The 22,263-nt window shown below is 38.7% G+C and overlaps 1 protein-coding gene across 1 annotated transcript in view; it reads left to right on the top strand.

Moving 5' to 3' along the window:
• The first annotated feature begins 1,932 nt into the window (after positions 1 to 1,932).
• Positions 1,933 to 22,263, top strand: part of LOC102279786 (cytochrome P450 2C19) — a 32,902-nt gene continuing 12,571 nt past the window's right edge. The window contains exons 1-6 of the mRNA XM_005907257.3: positions 1,933 to 2,860; positions 4,006 to 4,168; positions 4,340 to 4,489; positions 11,707 to 11,867; positions 13,192 to 13,374; positions 21,969 to 22,110. Of these exons, the coding sequence (XP_005907319.2) occupies positions 2,693 to 2,860; positions 4,006 to 4,168; positions 4,340 to 4,489; positions 11,707 to 11,867; positions 13,192 to 13,374; positions 21,969 to 22,110 (967 nt within the window). The 5' untranslated portion in view covers positions 1,933 to 2,692. The remainder of the gene's footprint in view (positions 2,861 to 4,005; positions 4,169 to 4,339; positions 4,490 to 11,706; positions 11,868 to 13,191; positions 13,375 to 21,968; positions 22,111 to 22,263) is intronic.

The raw sequence follows: 22,263 nt of genomic DNA, 5'->3' as shown, positions 1-22,263 counted from the left end.
TGATCTTAAATATGGTGTCATTATCTATTTTATGTATGCTGCTAAGTCACTTTAGTCGTGTCCGACTCTGTGCAGCCCCATAGACGGCAGCCCATCAGGCTCCCCCGTCCCTGGGATTCTCCAGGCAAGAACACTGGAGTGGGTTGCCATTTCTTCCTCCAATGCATGAAAGTGAAAAGTGAAAGTGAAGCTGCTCAGTCGTGTCCGACTCTTAGCGACCCCATGGACTGCAGCCCACCAGGCTCCTCCGTCCATGGGATTTTCCAGGCAAGAGTACTGGAGTGGGGTGCTATTACCTTCTCCATAGGCAAATGTAATATCAGTAAGTACATTAAAATATTTTAAAATCTTTCAAATTCAAGGACAGGGTATTTCAGTGTTGGATATAGTATTACAAGATAAACATTAAAAAATAAAATTAAAAAGGCATAAGAAGAGACATTACTTTGCCAACAAAGGTCCATCTAGTCAAAGCTATGGTTTTTCCAGTAGTCATGTATGGATGTGAGAGTTAGACTATAAAGAAAGCTGAGTGCCAAAGAATTGATGCTTTTGAACTGTGGTACTGGAGAAGACTCTTGAGAGTTCCGTGGACTACAAGGAGACCAACCCAGTCAATCCTAAAGGAAATCAGTCCTGAATATTCATTGGCAGGACTGATGCTGAAGCTGAAACTCCAGTACTTTGGCCACTTGATGGAGTCAAGTGAAGAACTGACTCATTGGAAAAGACCCTGATGCTGGGAAAGACTGAAGGCAAGAGGAGAAGGGGAGGATAGATGATGAGATGGTTGGGTGGCATCACTGACTTGATGGACTTGAGTGTGAGCAAGGTCCAGGAGCTGGTGATGGACAGGAAAGCCTGGAGTGCTGCAGTCCATGGGGTCGCAGAGTCAGACACGACTGAGCAACTGAATGAACTGAACTGAAGATAAACTGGTTGTCCTCAGTGTGAGATATCTCCAACTGGTCATTGATTTGAATTCACAGTTAGGAGCCTGCCAGGAACCACCATGGGAGATCCCACCCATGACAAGGTCATGTGGAAGAGCCATGACAAGCAAGGCGGATCATTGCTCGAGGGATCCCCTGAATCTGCTCGAGCATCTACCCCAAAACCAGAATCTGTCTGTCTTACTATTTTGTGCCTTTCACCAACTCTTCTGACATTAACAGGGGACTATCCCCGACCACCTTTCTCTGGAAAAAGTCAACTTAGGGCTTTAGTTAATAAGTCTCCTGGGCATGAAAGGAATATTTCTATTTTAATCCCTCTGCTGGCATTCTAGCTTGCCTGACAGGTTTATCCATTCTCTTTTAATTAACACACATGATTGTTCACAACTCTCCAACCTTGAAAGGCATGGGAAGCCAAAACATTCTAAAAGTCCTAATGAGCATAGAGTCCTTTAAGGGATTAAAAATTATTAGAATAGATAGTACTGGTAAAGGGCTTCATTATTGGGCCAATGCTTGCTGCCAAGTTCCCATATCCCTTATCTGTTGTGCACTTGGGATTGCATTGGTTAACATAGTTGGAATGTAAGAAGAACAAGTAGCAGCCTTGGAATTAACCACATCAGACCTGAGAGCTAATTGGTTCTTTCTTTGTTGTGACCCACTGCACCTTTGCTCCGTGAGAATGTAACTCTGTTTAGCACTTTCTGAGGCTGACATAGATTAGAAATACAAAGAAAAAACACTTCAAGGGAAAATAAGTTTTCTGGCTGAGCAGCCTTTATCAAAAAAGGGTCATAAAATGTCCACAGGCCTCCAAGGCCAGAAGATAATGTACACAACATTGTTTATGGGAAAGGTATGCAGAAAAAATCCTGGTTTTGATAAAGACAAAACAGATGTAATGTTTGGGCTGACTCTGTATGACTTTGCATCTTTCATTTCCCTCTATGTACAAGTTAAGGTATAAAAGTTCCTTTTGAAAATAAAGTTATGGGCCTCGCTCACCGAAGCTTGATCTCCCCGTGTCGTTCTTTTTTTCCTTTTCCCTCCTTTTCTCTCTCTGTTCTTCTTTCAGGATGACTCCTTGGAACACAGGAGCTTTATTGGCTTTCTGTGTTAATCAAGGAAGATCAAGCTGTGCTCTTTGCTTTGCTATCCTTTTGCCTAGGCTGTCATCCTGAGGGTACCCCTGGATCCTGCTGGGGCTAGACCCCAGCAGGAGCCTTTTTTTTTTTTTTTTAGCCACATCTGGACCCAATCCCAGGGCATCCCAAGTGGTGCTAGTGGTAAAGAACTGTTCTGCCCATGCAGGAGACATAAGAGACATGGATTTGATCCCTGGGTTAGGAAGATCCCCTGGAGGAGGGCCTGGCAACCCACTCCAGTATTCTTTCCTGGAGAAGTCCCTGAACAGAGGAGCCTGATGAGTTACAGTCCATAGGTCACAAAAAGTCAGATATGAGTGAACCGACTTGGCATGCACACAAGGGCCCAATCCCAGTACAGCTAAACCAGCTAGACTGGAATTTCCAGAGTGATCATTGGACACAGAGAAAACAAGATTAAAGCACAATTTATTTTTATCACTGGGGCAAAGTCTACTCAGAATAGAGTGCAAAGTGGATGTAATTGGTCTTTTTATATCAGAGAGGCCCAAGTTGAATTAGCAGGGACTGTTATAAAAGCTTTAGATTTCAGGCTCACAGTTGTCTGAGTAAGAAGAGAAGGCGTCAATGGATCTGGCTGTGGTCCTCGTGCTCTGTCTCTCCTGTCTGCTTCTCCTCTCACTCTGGAAACAGAGTTCTGGGAAAGGGAAGCTCCCGCCAGGCCCCACTCCTCTCCCAATTCTTGGAAATATCTTTCAGTTAGATGTTAAGAATATCAGCAAATCTTTAACCAGTGTAAGTAGATTTTATGTTTCTCCAGGGTCTTGCAAATGGTAAGTAAGTTAAGCCTAATTATGACGCTAATACATATATTTCTATGGGCACACTGTCAAAATATGTAAATGTGAAGCAAATTACTTCCTGTAAATTTTGACACTTTTCTTGCCTAAATAGAGGAAAAAGGAATGTGTTTTGCGAGTAGAGAAACACTTAGCTCTTTGTATGGTAAAATGAAAATAATAAAGTATTAAAAGCTGGGAGTGTTGCCTCCCTCCTTTGTTTCACAGCCATTTGCTATGATTTGGGACTGATTTTTGGCATTTTGTGATTCAAGATTTTCTTCCAGAAGTCATATACTATGTAAGCCGCTTGTTTTGTTCAGAGTCAGGAAAATATAACTTTTTTGCAAAAGGAGATTGTGCCTGATGTAGAGGAATTGACTTGGGATCAAGACAAGCATGAGTGATTGAAAGAAGTCATCACTCAGGATTCTGCAGGAAGCTGCCGTCTGTACCCTGTGAATGCTGCAGGGTGTCAGATGCTGTTCTTCCATGAGATGCAGTCTCTCCAAGCACTGCCTCTACGATGTTTCCTCTCTTTCTGTATTAGTCATACCAGTGGATCTCAAACGAGGCTGGGAATTTATTTTTTGAAATGATAAATTTCTAGTATTCATCATAGGGCTATACAATCAGAATTCTAAGCGCTGCTGTGTGAGTGATTCTGAAACAGTCAGCTGGCTGATGGTTTAAAGCTGGGCCTTGAGGACTGCTACATTCCTCTCATGGATCAGAGGGTGATTATGAAGATCTTCAAACTGGAATTCTTTATATATTAGCCCTGGGATGCTGGAAATACACCAGAATTCCCCTACTTTAGTTTCCTTTTTTATAGTGGGGCAAATAAACCTGCTGAAAGTGCTGATTTGAGGATTAATTATAATCCGTGTACCAGTTATTTGGACCATTATCCAGGATCTCAGGTCATCCATAAGTGGAAACTGTAACAATCACCATCATACTTATGAATTGAATTGAGAAATATTTTAAGCGATGTGGCAGAATAAAAACATAATAGTAGGATGATAACACAGTCTGTATCAGGCACAATATATATCAAATATTGACTTCTTTTGCTATTACATGCATTTCCATTCCCAGCTCTCAAAAGTCTACGGCCCTGTGTTCACTGTGTATTTTGGAATGAAGCCCACAGTAGTTTTGCATGGATATGAAGCAGTGAAGGAAGCTCTGATTGATTTGGGAGAGGAGTTTTCTAGAAGAGGCAGTTTCCCAGTGATTGAAAGAAATGTTAAGGGACACGGTAGGTGTGTATTTGCACATGTTCAGCTTTGATAATGGGTAGGGGTGGTCAGGGTGAAAAACAGGAATTTCAGGAGCCCCCCAGCAGAGCTTGTTCGTCTCAGTCTCCCAAGTGTCAGTTCACGCCTCCTTCCCTAGGACCTCCCTCCTATTCTGTTTCTCCTCCCATCAGGAATCGTATTCAGCAACGGGAAAACGTGGAAGGAGACCCGGCGCTTCTCCCTCATGACGCTGCGTAATTTCGGGATGGGCAAGAGGAGCATCGAGGACCGCGTTCAAGAGGAAGCGCGCTGCCTGGTGGAGGAGCTGCGAAAAACCAACGGTGGGTGATCCTGTGCTCTGTAACTCTGACCTTAGCAGTCTTCTCTCTCTCTCCGGTGATGCTCTTGGCAACATTTCCAGGCAGCCACATCTTTCCTATGGGTGGTGGTTGCCAGTCTTTAGATGAAGGGGAGGAGGGTGTGAAGCACAGACAGCCAGGGGAGCTTTTGTGTATCTACGATTGTCTCATGATGGTACACACCATGTAGGTATATATGTGTTTTAATAATACTCTATCCTGCACTTTGTGTTCAATTCAGAAATCACAAAGGATAGTTTTGAGTCTTTTCCTGAAAAAGAGAACAATGTCTTTCCTGTAGCATTAAAGTGGGTTTTCTATTCCAGAGCTTTTTACCAGGGAATACTTGTTAATTGGACAGGGTGAGAATGACACTTATGGGGGTGTCACACTTATGATGAGAATGACACTCATGAAACAGTGACATTTATGTTCATTTAATTGAACAATTTTTATACGTACAGCCTCACAGACATGTCTGAGAGTCACTTCAGGGCCCAAGGCTACAATTCTGGCAAATAGTAATGACATTTAGGGATTTTAATCGTTTCAGTTCAGTTCAGTTCAATTGCTCAGTCGTGTCCAACTCTTTGCGACCCCATGAATCACAGCACGCCAGGCCTCCCTGTCCATCACCAATTCCTGGAGTTCACTCAGACTCACGTCCATCGAGTCAGTGAGGCCATCCAGCCATCTCATCCTCTGTCGTCCCCTTCTCCTCCTGCCCCCAATCCCTCCCAGCATCAGAGTCTTTTCCAATGAGTCAACTCTTTGCATGAGGTGGCCAAAGTACTGGAGTTTCAGCTTTAGCATCATTCCTTCCAAAGAAATCCCAGAGCTGATCTCCTTCACAATGGACTGGTTGGATCTCCTTGCAGTCCACGGGACTCTCAAGAGTCTTCTCCAACACCACAGTTCAAAAGCATCAATTCTTTGGCGCTCAGCCTTCTTCACAGTCCAACTCTCACATCCATACATGACCACAGGAAAAACCATAGCCTTGACTAGACGAACCTTTGTTGGCAAAGTAATGTCTCTGCTTTTGAATATGCTGTCTAGGTTGGTCATAACTTACCTTCCAAGGAGTAGGCATCTTTTAATTTCATGGCTGCAGTCACCATCTGCAGTGATTTTGGAGCCCCCCAAAATAAAGTCTGACACTGTTTCCACTGTTTTCCCATCTATTTCCCATGAAGTGATGGGACCAGATGCCATGATCTTCATTTTCTGAATGTTGAGCTTTAAGCCAACTTTTTCACTCTCCACTTTCACTTTCATCAAGAGGCTTTTGAGTTCCTCTTCACTTTCTGCCATAAGGGTGGTGTCATCTGCATATCTGAGGTTATTGATATTTCTCCCGGCAATCTTGATTCCAGCTTGTGTTTCTTCCAGTCCAGCGTTTCTCATGATGTACTCTGCATATGAGTTAAATAAGCAGGGTGATAATATACAGCCTTGACGTACTCCTTTTCCTATTTGGAACCAGTCTGTTGTTCCATGTCCAGTTCTAACTGTTGCTTCCTGACCTGCATACAGATTTCTCAAAAGGCAAGTCAGGTGGTCTGGTATTCCCATCTCTTTCAGAATTTTCCACAGTTTATTGTGATCCACACAGTCAAAGGCTTTGGCATAGTCAATAAAGCAGAAATAGATGTTTTTCTGGAACTCTCTTGCTTTTTCCATGATCGTTTAGGTATGTCTTAATGCAGTTCTCAATTATGACTTCATTTAAATGTAGCATTAAAAAAAAAAAAACATTTACTATGTATTTGCCTTTACTGTGTATTTGAGCTTTCTCCATTGTAATTTTCCCATTTCTAGTTGTGGCTTTTTCTTTTCTCTTAGAGAAGTCTCTTTACTATTTCCTGTAAAGTTGATTTGGTGATGCTGAAGTCTTTTAGCTTTTGCTTGTCTGTAAAATTTGATTGAGAATCTGATTGAGAAACTTGTGAGTAGAGCATTCTTGTTTGTCGATTTTTTCTTTCAATCACTTAAAAAATTTTTTTTTAAGTATGTCAGACCACTTTCTTCTGGCCTGCAGAATTTCTGTTGAAAAGTCAGCTGATTGTGTAATGGGAGTTTCCTTATGTTTAACTTGTTAATTTTCCCTTGCAGCTTTTAATCTCTCTTTAATTGTTTGACATTTTAATTACAATGCATATTGATTTATTGCTTTTTGGGTAAACCTGTTCAGGACTCTGTGTTTCCTGGACTTGGTTGTCTGTTACTGATCCCAGGTTAGGGAAGTTTTTAGCTATTTTGTCTTCAGATGTGTTCTCTGACCCTTTATCTTTCTCTTCTTCTCCTGGAACCTTTCCATTTGAGTCATGTGGCATATGGGATCTTAGTTCCCTGACCAGGGATGAAACCTATACCTTCTACAGTGGAAACACAGTTTCTTAACCACTGGATCATCAGAGAACCCCTAATCATCTTATTGATCATTACCCTGAACTCTTTCTTGAGTAAATTATATATCTCTACTTCACTTTGAAACACGTTCTTCTGTTGCCCCATTTTTTCTCCCTAACTTGCTAGCAAGGTAATGATCAATAAGACTAAAGAGCTCTTCCCACTGAGCCTCCTTTGTTCTTGGATGATTGCAATTACAAGCGTTTTGGCTACTTGTTTTTTCTCTTCCAGTGCTTTGTATTTCCACTTTCTATGTTCTAAATTCACCCATAATGAGCCCTTGAAACCCTGTGCCTTGAACTTTACCGCAGTGAGAGCAGAACTCTGGGCCCCTGTGTGAGTTGTCCCTCTCTGTCACTCTCCACTCACAACCTCACAGTGTGTTCCCCAGGTGTGTTGGCAATATCCAGGTCTTGTTGGTGATAAAGTTCTATGTTTCAAAGTTTCCTGATGACTTTTGCTGAAGGACTTCTTGCAGTCATAAAAAGCATCACAAAGTCTAGTTCTTCTATAGCTTTGGTTATTGATAGGCTGAGACTAGCACAAAACATGATAATTAACTTAATACTTTCATGTGATTTTCTGTTGCTGCTCAGTGTTCTGTTGTTTTAACTTTATGAACCCTTTTTAGCATTTCTTCTAAGACATGTCTTTGTTGTTGTTGTTATTTAGTTGCTAAGTCATGTCCAGCTCTTTTGAGACCCCATGGACTGTAGCCCACCAGGCTCCTCTGTCCATGGGATTTCCCAGGCAAGAATACTGGAGTGGGTCGCCATTTCCTTCTCCAGGGGATCTTCCCAACCCAGGGATTGAACATGCCTCTCATGCATTGGCAGGAGGGTTCTTTACCCCTAAAACACCAGGGAAACCCCAAATCATGTCTAGTGTGGATTAACTCCCTCAGCTTTTGTTTATTTGAGAAAGTGATTATTTGTCTTTTATTTTTGAAAAATTGTCTTGTCAGATAGAGTCTTCTTGGTTGATAGGTTTTTTCTTTTCACGTTTTGAGTATATCATCCCACTGTTTTCTGGCCTGCAATGTTTTTGCTTAGAAATCAGTTGTTAGTATTATGATGGTTCTACTGGATCTGACATATCACTTGTCTTTCTGCTGTCAAAATTCTCTCCTTGTCTCTGATTTTGACAGTTTGAGTATAATGTATCTCAGTGTGAGTTTGTTTTGTTCATCCTAGTTAGAGTGTACTAGCCTTCTAGAATCTGTGTCAGTTTTTCACTCAGATGTAGGAAGTTTTTGCCATTATTTCTTCAAATAAGCTTTCTCTCTCTCTTTTCCCATAATGTGTATATGGATCCCCTTGTTGATGTCCTGTAAGTCCCTTGTATTTTCTTCACTCTTTAAAATTTTTTTTTTCCTTTTGTTCTTCTGAGTAATAGCAAATGACCCACCTTTGAGCAAAAATTTTATGTGACTTATTGTATTCTTCAACTTGACAGATTTCAGCTGTTTTTAAGAAATGTATTCTGTTTCTTGATATTCTCATTTGTTCATGCATCATTTCCTTGAGTTTGTGGAACATCATGTCACTTTTTTTTTGGCCTCACTGTGAGGCATGTGAGATCTTAGCTCCCAGACCAGGGATCGAACCAGTGACTTTGCATGGGAAGCACACCATCTTAACTACGGGACCACTAGGAAAGTCCCTGCATCACTTTCTGATAAAAACTTTGTTTAGTAAGTGATATTACTCCATTCCTTTAGGATCAGTTTCTGGGGTTTATTTTGTACATTGTTTGAGCCATTTTTCCTGCTTCTTTGTGTGTTTCATGACTTTATGTTTAGATTCATTAACTTGAAAAAATAGCTACTTCTTCCAGATTTGATGGACCAGCTTTATATAGAGCAAAAACACTTAGCAAGCATCTTGGCTGGAGATTCTGGGGCCCTCCGAAACCTGTTTCTTTTGGTGGCCGCAACTACTGTGGGCTTGTGTGTAGAATTTCATGACTAGGAAAGCTTGCCAAGCTCATTCTCAGGAGCTAGTCCTCTCTTGCTCTCTTTGTTATCTGTTTGCACACTGAAAGTTCTGTAGTTCAACAGAAGCAAGCTCTTCCACCTTCCCTTTTTCAGTGGCATCCAAAATCTGTAGGCTCCCCTTCAATGCCCTGAATCAGGTTAGACAGTTACCAGTCCTTTGAGTTGCCTTCCAAAAAACCCAGGACACTGGGTGAAACTCCACTCCTCTCCCCCCATTACAGGATGAGCCTCAAGTTGTGCACCTTCTTTAGACTGTGTCAGGCCGTGCTGGTCACAGCAAATCACTTCTCTCACCCTCTGTTCTCAGTGATTCCAGACATCCAGACTATGCCAGTTCTGTCAGCACTCCAAGCGAGGCAGGACAGAAGCCACTTCCTCAAGCAGCCCACTGCAGCATTGAATGCATGCTTCATTCATTTCTTTCCTGGGTTAATCACAACCTGGGGCATTCTTTTCAGAGAAGGCAATGGCACCCCACTCCAGTACTCTTGCCTGGAAAATCCCATGGATGGAGGAGCCTGGTAGGCTACAGTCCATGGGGTCGCTAAGAGTCAGACACGACTGAGCGACTTCACTTTCACTTTTCACTTTCATGCACTGGAGAAGGAAATGGTAGCCCACTCCAGTGTTCTTGCCTGGAGAATCCCAGGGACAGGGGAGCCTGGTGGGCTTCCGTCTCTGGGGTCGCACAGAGTCGGACACGACTGACGAGACTTAGCAGCAGCAGCAGCAGGGGTGTTCTTTTGCCTCAGCATTGAGCTTTTGCGGGAGAGGTGTTGATGCAGGTGAAGTGATATTGCACTTCTTATCAGTTTTATTGTATCTGTTTTCAGCTTCGTAGTGGCCTATGGTATTGTGACTTCTTAAAAGTTTCTGGAAGTCTCATAAAGAAATTTTAATCCACATATCATTGCTAAACCGGTGTTTCTGTAGGGGAAGGAAGGCTGGGACTTCCTCTTACACCATCATTCTGATGTTACTCCTTACTGTATTTTGATTCAAGTAATCTTTAATCACATCTATATATGTGAATATTGTATCTCTCTTTCTATTGTGATTTTTTTTTAAGTTTATTTATTTATTTGACTGCTTCAGGCCTTAGCTGTGGCACATGGAATCTTCACTGTGTCATGTGAAATCTTTCACTGAAGCACAAGGGCTGCCCCAGGGCCTATGGGATCTTAGCTCCCCAACCAGGGATCTAACCTGTATTCCTTGCATTACAAAGCAGATTCTTAACCACTGGACCAGAATTTTCTTTGATTATTTGATTGCACCAATTTTATTTTATAGATCTCCTACCAAAAAAGAAAACTTTTCCTCTAGTATAATTTCTTCATTGGAAATATAATAAACTTGATGTAAATGATGAAAAATTTAAATTTATCAAAGTTTAATATTCTGTTGATGGGTAAACAGAAGACTAGCCCAGAGGTCCACATAATGCAGCCTTGCTTAAATTAATTAATTTTTATGGTTATTGTAAATGAAGGTCATTTAATTCTTAAGCAAGGAAATTTTTTTAACATTGAAATGACACATAAACTCCATTTACCAATTAACCTTTTCTGGTTTCACTTACCTGGGATTTACGTTTGATATGAAAATTATATTTTATATTTACTTTGGACAAAAAATCCAGTTCATAATAATTGTTCACTCATATTAGTTTTTCTTCTCATACAGCATGGATTCTTCCTGCTTTTATACATTTATTTTTTCACATACACGGAGTCTACAATCTCTCTCTCTCTAGCTTCCTCATTGCTGATTCTACACATGACTCTTTCAACTATTCATTATATAAAAAACATTTCAAGGTCCCTAACTGTTCTCATTTTCCTATGTCAGTGTTTATGATACTCAGCACTGATAATGTTAGTAATTAAATGATACAAAAAATGGTCTTTTCAGTGTTTTCATCATTCACCCTTCAAATTAAGATACCTTAAGTGAAAAAGATATAAGAAAAGGCAGTGAATATGAATTGAATTTATTTTAAATTTTTTGGCTGTGCCATATGGTGTGTGAGATCTTAGTTCCCTGACAGAGGATCCCACCTGCACCCCCTGAAGTGGAAGCATGGAGTCTTAACCACTGGATGGCCAGGGAAGTCCCTGGATTGATTAAAAAAAAAATTATTTAAACACCATTTGCAGCAACATGGATGGTTGTTGCATAATTAGAGATTATCATACTAAGTGAAGTAAGTCAGAACGACAAAGACAAATATCATATGAAATCAGTTGTGTGTGGAATCTGAAATGTGACACAAATGAGTATATCTGTGAAAAACACAGACTCACAGACATAAAGAATAGACTTGGAGTTTCCAGCAGTGAGAGAGGGAAGGCTTGGAAGTTTGGATTAGCAGAGGTAAACTATTACAAATGTAATGGATAAACAACAGGGTACTACTGTCTTGAACAGGGAACTATATTAAATATCCTATGATAAACCATAATGGAAAAAAATTTGAAAAATTATATATATATGTATGTATGTATAACTGAAACACTTTTCTGTACAGTAGAAATTAACAATGTAAATAAACTATACATCAATACAATTTAAAGATAAATAAGGAGATAAACCTTCTTTAAATAGGTTAACATGGTCTTTTAGATTAAGGTAAAAGTTATCTGTCAATTTTTGCATTTTGGATATTTTGCTGTTAAGGGAAACAACAAATATTGATTTAAAGTTTCTAACAGTCTACCTGTTGTTTCAAAGATAAAAGTGTTTCATGTATATGTTTTAATGGTGTGTTTAAATGTTTGTTATTCTTCAGGGTTGCCCTGTGACCCCACTTTCATCCTGGGCTGTGCTCCCTGCAATGTGATCTGCTCCATTATTTTCCAGAACCGTTTTGATTATAAAGATCAGACTTTTCTAAATCTAATGAAAACAATAAATGAAAATATCAAGATTTTGGGCTCTCCATGGATTCAGGTGAGGCCAAGGGCCTTTCTTCTGGAAGAATCACTTATTCTCTTTTTTCCATGAGGTCCAGTGCTCTATACACCAAGCTGTGAGGTGAAAGTGTGAAGAGCACAGCCCTGCCCAGAGCTTAGCATCATGGAGTGCTCATCTGGGGCTGCTGGCTGAGCCCTTTAATGTTAGACAGGAAAATACATGCCCACAATTCAGTCCTGTTGACACTGTTCAGTGGTTTTTATACCAATTTTCAAAGCCCAGCTTCCATAAACTACTTTGGTAACATCCCCAAAGCATGCCCACACCAATAGAAGGACTTCCAGGCCCTTCTGGAAAGGCTTCCATTACTCACAAGTCTTGTCATTCAGTTTCCACCTACTTACTACTCCACCACCTTAGCTGGCAGAAATACCTGCATTTAGGAAGGAGGAGAATCTCCTTTGAGTGAAAGAGTGCTGCCAGGGAACACTGACTGGGTTAGGACTGTTTGATGCTTCAGTTGGCATCCTAACTGACAAGGTAATTGCTTTGGGGATGACAAAAAAAAGTTTGTTTGTTTGTTTTTTTTGGTGTAGCAACCACAAACCAACATCACAGGTGTACCCTATACTGAGCTGACATGTTCTGCCTTCTGCCTAAAAGACGGTGGTGTGACCTTATAGAGGTCACTTAAGTGCTCTGGTGCTCAGTTACTTTAGCCATAAGATGTTGAGTTTCGTGGTGTCTTTAGGACACTTTCTGGAGAAGGAAATGACAACCCACTCCAGTCCTCTTGCCTGGAAAATCCCATGGACAGAGGAGCCTGGTGGGCTACAGTCCATGACTCGCAAAGAGTCAGACATGACTGAGCAACTTCACTTTCACTTTCTTCACTTAGGACCCTTTCAGTTCTATTAATAAAATACTTATTTTATGTTGGAGTCTATGAGACAGAGGTAGAAACATCAGGGACCAGCTCTGTGCTCTGTATCAGGATGTGCAAACTCTCTTAACCTCTGTTGTCATCTACAAAGTGTGAGTCATTGACCTTTGTGCTGACCCTTATTTCATGGTTGTAGAGAAGAACTGATGTGAAAAACAGGAAGAATTGATGTGAAGATGTTTTCATACTGGAAACATGATATGTACATATAGGAAATGATTATTTTTTTGATCCCTGACCAGAATTTTCTCCTTGAAATACTTCTATCAGCATAGAAAATTATGTATTTGTATAATAAAAATACTCCTCAACATTTAGAGACCATATTTATTTTAATATTTATACTACAATTTCCAACTAGGACTTGGTATGTAAGTTTTAACTATTTATTTAATAAACCGTAGTTTTCTCTTCTAGGTCCTCAATATTTTCCCTGTGCTCCTTGATTTTTTCCCATGGAGTTATAGTTATAAAAAACTTTATACAAATACTGCTTATGTAAAAAATTATGTTTTGGAGAAAACAAGGGAACACCAAGCATCCCTGGATATTAACAATCCTCGAGACTTTATTGATTGCTTCCTGATCAAGATGGAGCAGGTAATAGGCTAAAGACAGCTCAATTATTTGATTACTTGTGCATTTTATAGATCATTGAATCTTCTGTATTTACCAAGGATGTTCCAGTGGTCTGGCAAGCAATGCTGACAAGCATTTTAAGTACTTGTGTGCATGATGTAATATTTAGTCATTAAGTAAGTGAAATACCTTGATTTTGCTCTTTGGGTGCTAATAATCTACCCAAGGAAAAACAGAATGATGTCATAGGTGAATTGGAAACTGATAACAATGAGTTAAAAGTAACAAAATATCATAGTATAATATGATGATGAACATGATCATAGCATACACAGTGTAAAGGGAATAAAGAATGACTAGGTCTAACTGGGCTTCCTGCTTGGCTGGTAGTTGCAAATAGATCAACATATTTGCATCGAAGGACAAGGGAGGGAATATGAGATGGATGAATGATGTATGTATGATGCTGTTTACATAGGCATGTGATGGCAAAGAGTAGGTGTGTGGACAGAAGAAGCCTTAATTGAGTGTAAAGTAAATGGATTAGCAAAGATACGGAGTTATATTATATGATGTGAGCATGAACCCTGCACCCCATGTTGGAAAGACCATTTTCCCCACATGAATTACCTTGGCAACCTTGTCAGAAATCAACTGACTCATAATTTGAGCATTTGTGCAATCTGGCATCTGTTTCAGTAAGCTAAATGTCAGTTTTTACATCAGTGGCACATCATCTGGACATCTTAATTACTAGTTTCGTAATTAGTTTTGAAGTTGAGTAGTGTGAGACCTCTAATTTTTTGTCATTTTATAAGATTGTTTTTGTTTTTCTGTGCCACCTAAATTTAGGATAAACTTGTCAATTTATGCAAAGAAATCAGTGGTGATTTTTATAGAGATTGTGTGAAATCTGTCAATTCATGGAGTAATGTTATTTAAAAAATTAAGGTGAAATTCACATCAGTTCAGTTCAGTTGCTTAGGCATGTATGATTCTTTGTGTCCCCATGGACTGTAGCATGCCAGGCATCCCTGTCCATCACCTACTCCCAGAGCCTACTCAAATTCATGTCCACTGAGTTGGTGATGCCATTCAACCATCTCATCCTCTGTCGTCCCCTTCTCCTCCTGCCTTCAATTTTTCCCAACATCAGGCTCTTTTCCAATGAGTCAGTTCTTCGAATTAAGTGGCCCAAGTATTGGAGCTTCAGCTTCAGCATCAGTCCTTCCAATGAATATTCAGGACTGATTTCCTTTAGGATTGACTGGTTGGATCTCCTTGCAGTCCAAGGGCCTCTCAAGAGTCTTCCCCAACACCACCGTTCAAAAGCATCAATTCTTTAGCATTCAGTTTTCTTTATGGTCCAACTCTCACATCTATATATGACTCCTGGAAAAACCATAGCTTTGACTATGGACCTTTGCTGGCAAAGGAATGTCTCTGCTTTTTAATATGGTGTCTAGGTTGGTCATAACTTACCTTCCAAGGAATAAGCATCTTTTAATTTCATGGCTGCAGTCACCATCTGCAGTGATTTTGGAACCCAAGAAAATAAAGTTTCTCACTGTTTCCATTGTTTCCCTATCTATTTGCCAGGAAGTGATGGGACCGGATGCCATGATCTTTGTTTTTTGATTGTTGAGTTTTAAGCCAACTTTTTCACTCTCCTCTTTCACTTTCATCATGAGGCTCTTTAGTTCCTCTTCATTTTCTGCCATAAGGGTGGTGTCATCTGTGTATCTGAGGTATTGGTATTTCTGCCGGCAGTCTTGATTGCAGCTTGTGCTTCATCCAGCCTGGCATTACATGTATGTACTCTGCATATAAGTTAAATAAGCAGGGTGACAATATACAGCATTGACGTACTCCTTTCCCAATTTGGAACCAGTCTGTTGTTCCATGTCTGGTTCTAACTGTTGCTTCTTGACCTGTATACAGATTTCTCAGGAGGCAGGTCAGGTGGTCTGGCATTCCTATTTCTTTCAGAATTTTCCACAGTTTTCTGTGATCCACACAGTCAAAGGATTTAGTGTAGTCAATAAAGCAGAAGTAGATGTTTTTCTGGAACTCTCTTGCTTTTCTGTGATCCAGCGGATTTTGGCAATTTGTTCTCTAGTTCCTCTGCCTTTTCTAAATCCACTTGAACATCTGGAAGATCTTGCTTCAGGTACTGTTGAAGCCTGGCTTGGAGAATTTTGAGCATTACTTTGCTAGTGTGTAAGATGAGTGCAAATGTGTGGTAGTTTGAGCATTCTTTGGCATTGCCTTTCTTTGAGATTGGAATGAAAACTGACCTTTTCCAGTCCTGTGGCCACTGCTGAGTTTCTCAAATTTGCTGGCATATTGAGTGCAGCACTGTAAAAGCATCATCTTTTAAAACATGAAATAGATCAGCTGGAATTCCACCACCTCCACTAGCTTTGTTTGTAGTGGTGCTTTCTAAGGCTTGCCTCACTTTGGACTCCATGATGTCTGGCTTGAGGTGAGTGATCACACCATCATGGTTGTCTGGGTCGTTAAGATCTTTTCTGTATAGTTCTTGCCACCCTTTCTTAGTATCTTCTGCATGCCATGCAATTAATAGTGTACATTTTGGTTGTATTTAGTGCATTCACAGTGTTGTGTGATCACTAGTTCCTGTTTCAAAACTTTCTCATCACTGTACAGAAGCATATGATGTCTATTAAATGATTGCTGTCCATTCTCTCCACCCCATCACGTGTCAACTTAATCTGCTTTATGTCTCTATGATTTGCCTTTTATGGATTCATTGTATAAAAGAACTCATAGTGTCACCCCTTTTGTTTCTGGCTTCTTTCACCCAATATAATGTTTTGGAGTATTTTCTAAGTTGTGATATGTATGAGCACTTTGTTTTTTTCATTTATGGATGAATAATATTCAATTGTATGTGTGTACTATAATTTTTTATGCATCCACATTATGGTCAACATTTGCGTTGTTTTTCTTTGGGTGTTCTGAAAGATACTGCTACTAATATTTGTGTACGAATTTCTTCATGGGCACATTTTCCTTTTTGTTTGATATTTTCCTTGGAGTGGAATTGAGTAGACATATGATATTAATAATTTTATGTCTAACATGTGAGGAATAGTCAGACTTTCCAACAGTGACTGCAGCATTTATATTCCCACCAGCAATGTATAGAGTTCCTGTTTTCACACATAATTGCCAATACTTACTTTCTAATTTTTAACACTATTAAACCTTGCTTAGGTAATGTGAAATTGCATCTGGTTGTGACTATATTTTGTGTTTCCTTAATGAACAGTGACGTTGAATGTATTTTCTTGTTTGGAGAAATATCATCTAAGCCCTTTGCCTTTTTAAAACTGGGTTCCTTGTCATTGTTGTTGAGCTGTTTTTCCAGCATATTGGCTGTCATTTCACATCTTTCATTATGCTTTTGATACATAAACATTTTAATTTTATTGAAATATGATATATATTAGACAGATACATATGTACACACGTGTATATATTTGTTACTTTGGTGTCAAATTTAAGGATCAGTTGTCATTTCTGAGTTTCTAAAGCTATACTACAATGTTTTCTTCTAAGTGTTTTATAGATTTAACTCTTGTAAAATATTTTTCTGTTTTTTTAGAATTTATTTTTAATTGGAGGATAATTGCTTTACAATATTGTGCTAGTTTCTGCCATACATAATGGCAGAAAACATAAATCAGCCATAGAAATACATATGTCTCCGCCCTCTTGAACTTCCCTCCCACCTCCCACCTCCCACCTTCCACCCCCAACCCCATCCCACCCCTTCAGGTTGTCAGAGAGCGCTGGCCAGTGTGTTAATCTGATACATGTACATATTATAGAGTGATTACCACACTAAGTGAAGTTGCTCAGTTGTGTCCGACTCTTTGTGACCCGTGGACTGTAGCCCACCACATTCCTCCATCCATGGGATTTTCCAGGCAAGAACACTGGAGTGGGTTGCCATTTCCTTCTCCAGGGGATCTTCCCAACCCAGGGATTGAACCTGGGTCTCCGCATTGTAGGCAGACGCTTTACCATCTGAGCCACCAGGGTTACCACACTAGCATCGGGTTAAGTCCTCTATCTACTCACATAATTACTATTTCCTTTTTTTTATGGTGAGGACATTCAACACATTATTCTGTTAGTAACTTTCACGTGTATAATACAGTATTATTAGCTATAATCACCATTATGTACATTAGATCCCCCAAACGTATTCATCATACACCTGGAGATTTTTATCCTTTGACCAATTATCTCCCTATTTCTCCTGCTACTCCCACCCCAACTCCTGATAGTTGCTATTCTGCTCTCTCTTTCTGTGAGTCTTTTTGAGTTAGGCATTAAATATATATGTGTGTGTATCATATTTAAATTTTTCATCTATTTTGAGTTAAATTTTTTATATAGAGTGAGACAGGGTCCATTCAACGTTGCTGTTCATTAAGGAAACAAACACAAACACAGGGTCATGTCCTGTGTTTTTCCTGCACCTGGTTGTTCCTGCACCATGTCACTGTCAGTGTAACTATCTCATAGTAACAAAATAATTCTAATTCTTCCCTCCATCCCTTGTAGCATGCTGTCATTCATTCCACCTGTATATAAGCAGATATATATTTATATATGAAGTATTCATAAGCATTACTCCATCAAATACATTGCTGTTATTTTGAACTTTTAGCTGTTAAATAAGTTATGAATGAGGAAAAGAAAACTTTTTTATGTTTATGCATTCTTTTCTTTGTAACTCTTTATTTCTTTATGTAGATGTGGTTTTGATTGATATGATTTTCCTTCTCTTGAAAGAATTTCTTTTAACACTTCTAGCAAGGTAGTCATACTGGTAACAGATTACTTCTATTTTTTTTTTTTTTTTTGGTCTGAGCAGTTCTTCATTTTTATACCCAGCAGTTTTGCAGGGTACACAGTCTTGGTTTGTGGTTTCTTTTTCTCAACACTTCAAATATTTCACTCCACTCTCTTCTTACTTGCAAGGTATGTGAGGTAAAGTCAGAATAATTCTCATCCTTTTTCCTTTTAAGCAAGGCACTTTTGGCTTTTTAAGAATTTTAAATCTACCTTTGACTTTTTGTAGTTTGAAAATGTATGCCTAGAGTAGGATTTGTTTTTGTTTTTTGGCAATATTTTAATCAGTGTTTTTTGAGTTTCTTAGATCTGTAGTTTGGTGTATGATACTAATTTAGGGGAAATTCTGATTCATTATTGTCTCAAATATTTTTTCTACTTCTTTTCCTCTTACTTTTCCTTCTGGCATTCCCACTATGAGTATGTTACACATTTTGAACTTGTCCCATAGTCCTTAGATTTGCTTTTTCCTTTTTCTGTCTCTCTTTTTAAAGTCTCTTTCTCTTTGTTTTAGAGGTTTCTACTGTGATATCCTCAACTTCATAGATTATTTCTTCACTGTGTCTAGTGTAATACTAAGCCTGTCTCCTACTATTATTATAGAACTCTTCATTTATCCTTTCAATTATTTCAATGTTTCCTTCATATATTTTGTGGCTCTGTTGTTTGGTGCACATAGGTGATGTTGTTATTGTTGTTGCCTAGTAGCTAAGTCCTGTCCGACTCTTTTGTGACCCCATGGGCTGTAGCCTGTTATGCTTCTTTGTTCATGAGATGTCCCAAGTGAGAATACTGGAGTGGGTTGCCATTTTCTTCTGCATGGGATCTTCCCAACCCAGGGATCAAACCTGGAGGCAGATTCTTTACTGCTGAGCCACTGGAGAAGCCCACATATAGATGTATAATGTTATAGCTTCTGGAAGATTTCACCTTTGTTGATCCAGTAAAAAAACACTCCATTCTCATTTGTTCCATTTAATTTCTTTTTGATTAAAATCTAACTTTTTTTCTAACATTCCTGCTGTATTTGGTTACTCACTAATTGCAAAATCTTTTTCTTTTTCATTCAACATATTTGTATCTCTCAGTCTTAAGTGGGTTTCTTGTAGACAATATGCAGTTTCTAATTGAAAAGAATTAACATAAAATATATTAATTATAGATATACAACATAGTGATTCAATATATGTATATAAGGCAAGATGATTAGTGTAATAAATGTAGTTACCATCCATTCACACATGGTTATAGGTTTTCTTTCTTGTAATGAGAACTTTTAGGATTTACTTTCTTAGAAACTTTCAGAGATACGATACAGTATTAACTATAGTCATCATGCTGTGTAGTAGTTACCCATGACTTATTTATTTTATAACTGGAATTTTGTACCTTTTGAGTTCCTTTATTCATCTTGACCACTCCCCATCTCTGGCAGCCAGTGTGTTCTCTGTATTTATGAGATCAGATTTTTAAAATATTTCACATGTAAGTTCAATCATATGGTAGTTATCTTTCTGTATCTGATATGTTTCATTTACTGTGATAACTTCAAGGGCCATCCTTCATGATATCACAAGTGTTAAGATTTTCTTTTCTTTTGCATGCCTGAATTATATTCTATACATGTATGGATATATAATAGCTTATATATATATATATTTTAAAATTTTGTTCTTTAAATATCTGTCTTAAATTGTGAGTTTTAGTCAGAGTGACTAATCACTTTAATTTTGAAGAATTAGTTTAATATTAATGGCTTTATTTCTGTTCTGCTGCTTTTTGCTCTAATGCATTTTATGATTGCTGTTTCTCAATTTTTCCATTATAGTCATATTTTTTGTTTGATCAATTTTGCAGGCACTTTTTTAATGCCTTCTTCAAATTTTTTATGTTATTTTTTAATTGATTTCTTAGTACTTATAATGGGGATTACTGTTAACATCCTAAATATATAGCAGTCCAGTATAAATTGCTTCCACAGTAGCTTCAAATTGCATATGTTAACTCTGCTCCCAACCAATGTCATCTCCCTTTATTTTGTTGATGTTATAAATTTCATCTTTATATCTTTTGTGCCTAGAACAGGTATTTCTAATGATTTTTATTCAATTTTCTGTTAAATAATATAGGGAAGAAGAGTTTTTATACTAGATACAATCAATCAATAAATAAATACTAGCTTTAGTATTTACCTACATTATTATTTTTAACAAAAATATTTATTTGTCAATCTGGGTTGGAATTATCATGTAATACATTTTTGTTTTAAACTGAAAGGTGATTACCTTTGGCATTTCTTGTAGGGCCAGTCTTTTAAAAAGGAACCCTTAGGTTTTACTTTGGAGATGTCTTCTGTCACCTATTTTGTGGAGAGATAGTTGTGCCAGATATAGAATTTTTGGTTGACATTTTTACACTGAGGACTTAATATCTTTCCATTGATTTATGGTTCCCACAGTTTCTGGAGAAAAATGACATATTATGCTATTGTGGATCCTTTGTACATGATGAGTCACTTCTCCCTTGTTGCTTCAAACATTCTCTAGTTTTGGCTTCTGACAGTTTGATTAAGATACACCTTGCTCTGGGTCTTTTTGGCTTCAATATTCTTGGAGTTTGTTTAGCTTCTTTAATTCATACATTCGTGTATTTCACCAAATTTTGTAAGTTTTCAGCCATTTTTCCCCCCCAAATATTTATTTTTTATTTCTTCTCTCTTTCTTTTCTGGGGCTCCCATTAAGTTGATGTTGGTATACTTGTTTGAGTTCCAGTTATATCTCAGGCTCTGTTCATTTTTCTTTCTTCCTTTTTCTTCCTGATATTCACAGGAAATTTCTGTTCTCCTGGTTTCATGTTTGATGGATTTTTTTTTTTTTGGGGGCTGGGGGGGGGGGAGGGGGAAGGCTTCCTCCAGTCTGCTGTTGAAAAATTCTGGTAATTTTTTTTTTTTTGTAATTTCAGGTATTGTACTTTTCAGCTCCAAAGTTTCTCTTTGGTTCTTTCTTTTCTTTTCTTTTCTTTTTAACTTTACAATATTGTGTTGGTTTTGCCATACATCAAAATGAATCCGCCACAGGTATACATGTGTTCCCCATCCTGAACCCTCCTCCCTCCTCCCTACCCATACCGTCCCCCCGGGTCGTCCCAGTGCACCAGCCCCAAGCATCCAGTATTGTACATCGAACCTGGACTGGCGACTTGTTTCATATATGATATTATACATGTTTCAATGCCATTCTCTCAAATCATCCCACCCTCTCCCTCTCCCACAGAGTCCAAAAGACTGTTCTATACATCAGTGTCTCTTTTGCTGTCTCGTATACAGGGTTATTGTTACCATCTTTCTAAAGTCCATATATATGCATTTACTGTATTGGTGTTTTTCTTTCTGGCTTACTTCACTCTGTATAATAGGCTCCAGTTTCATCCACCTCATTAGACCTGATTCAAATGTATTCTTTTTAATGACTGAGTAATACTAATACTTTTCTCATTATTCCCCACTTGTTTATATATTTTCCTGATTTGCTTTAGTTCTTGTATGTAGTTTTCTTCAGCTCTTTGAGCCAGTCTCAGACATGAATTTTAAAGTTTTTATTGAGTAAATCCAATATATCTGGGGTTAATCAGGAATGATTTGTGTCGATTTGTTTTTTACCTGTTAAAGGGCCATGTTTACCTGCTTTTGGTAAGCTTTCTAATTAAAAAATCAAATCATTCCTAGGAAAAACACAATCATCAGTCAGAATATACATTTGAAAACCTGACAATCACTGTATCTGATTTGTTTGGAGCTGGGACAGAGACAACGAGCACCACACTGAGATACGGACTCCTCCTCCTGCTGAAGCACCCCGAAGTCACCGGTATGATAACATGGTGGGCAGGGTGATTTCAGGAAAGATATTGGAAAGAGACCAGGAGTGCTTTCCACCTTGTTTCTCTTACGGTGGTAATTTAGTCTCTAAGTAGTGTCCAACTCTTGAGACCCCGTGGACTATAGCCTGCTGAGCTCCTCT

The sequence above is a fragment of the Bos mutus genome, chromosome 26 (genome assembly GCF_027580195.1).
Source record: "Bos mutus isolate GX-2022 chromosome 26, NWIPB_WYAK_1.1, whole genome shotgun sequence".
NCBI lineage: Eukaryota > Metazoa > Chordata > Mammalia > Artiodactyla > Bovidae > Bos > Bos mutus.
The sequence above is the reverse complement of the archived record's forward strand: the minus strand, read 5'-3'. Positions and strand labels throughout refer to the sequence as shown.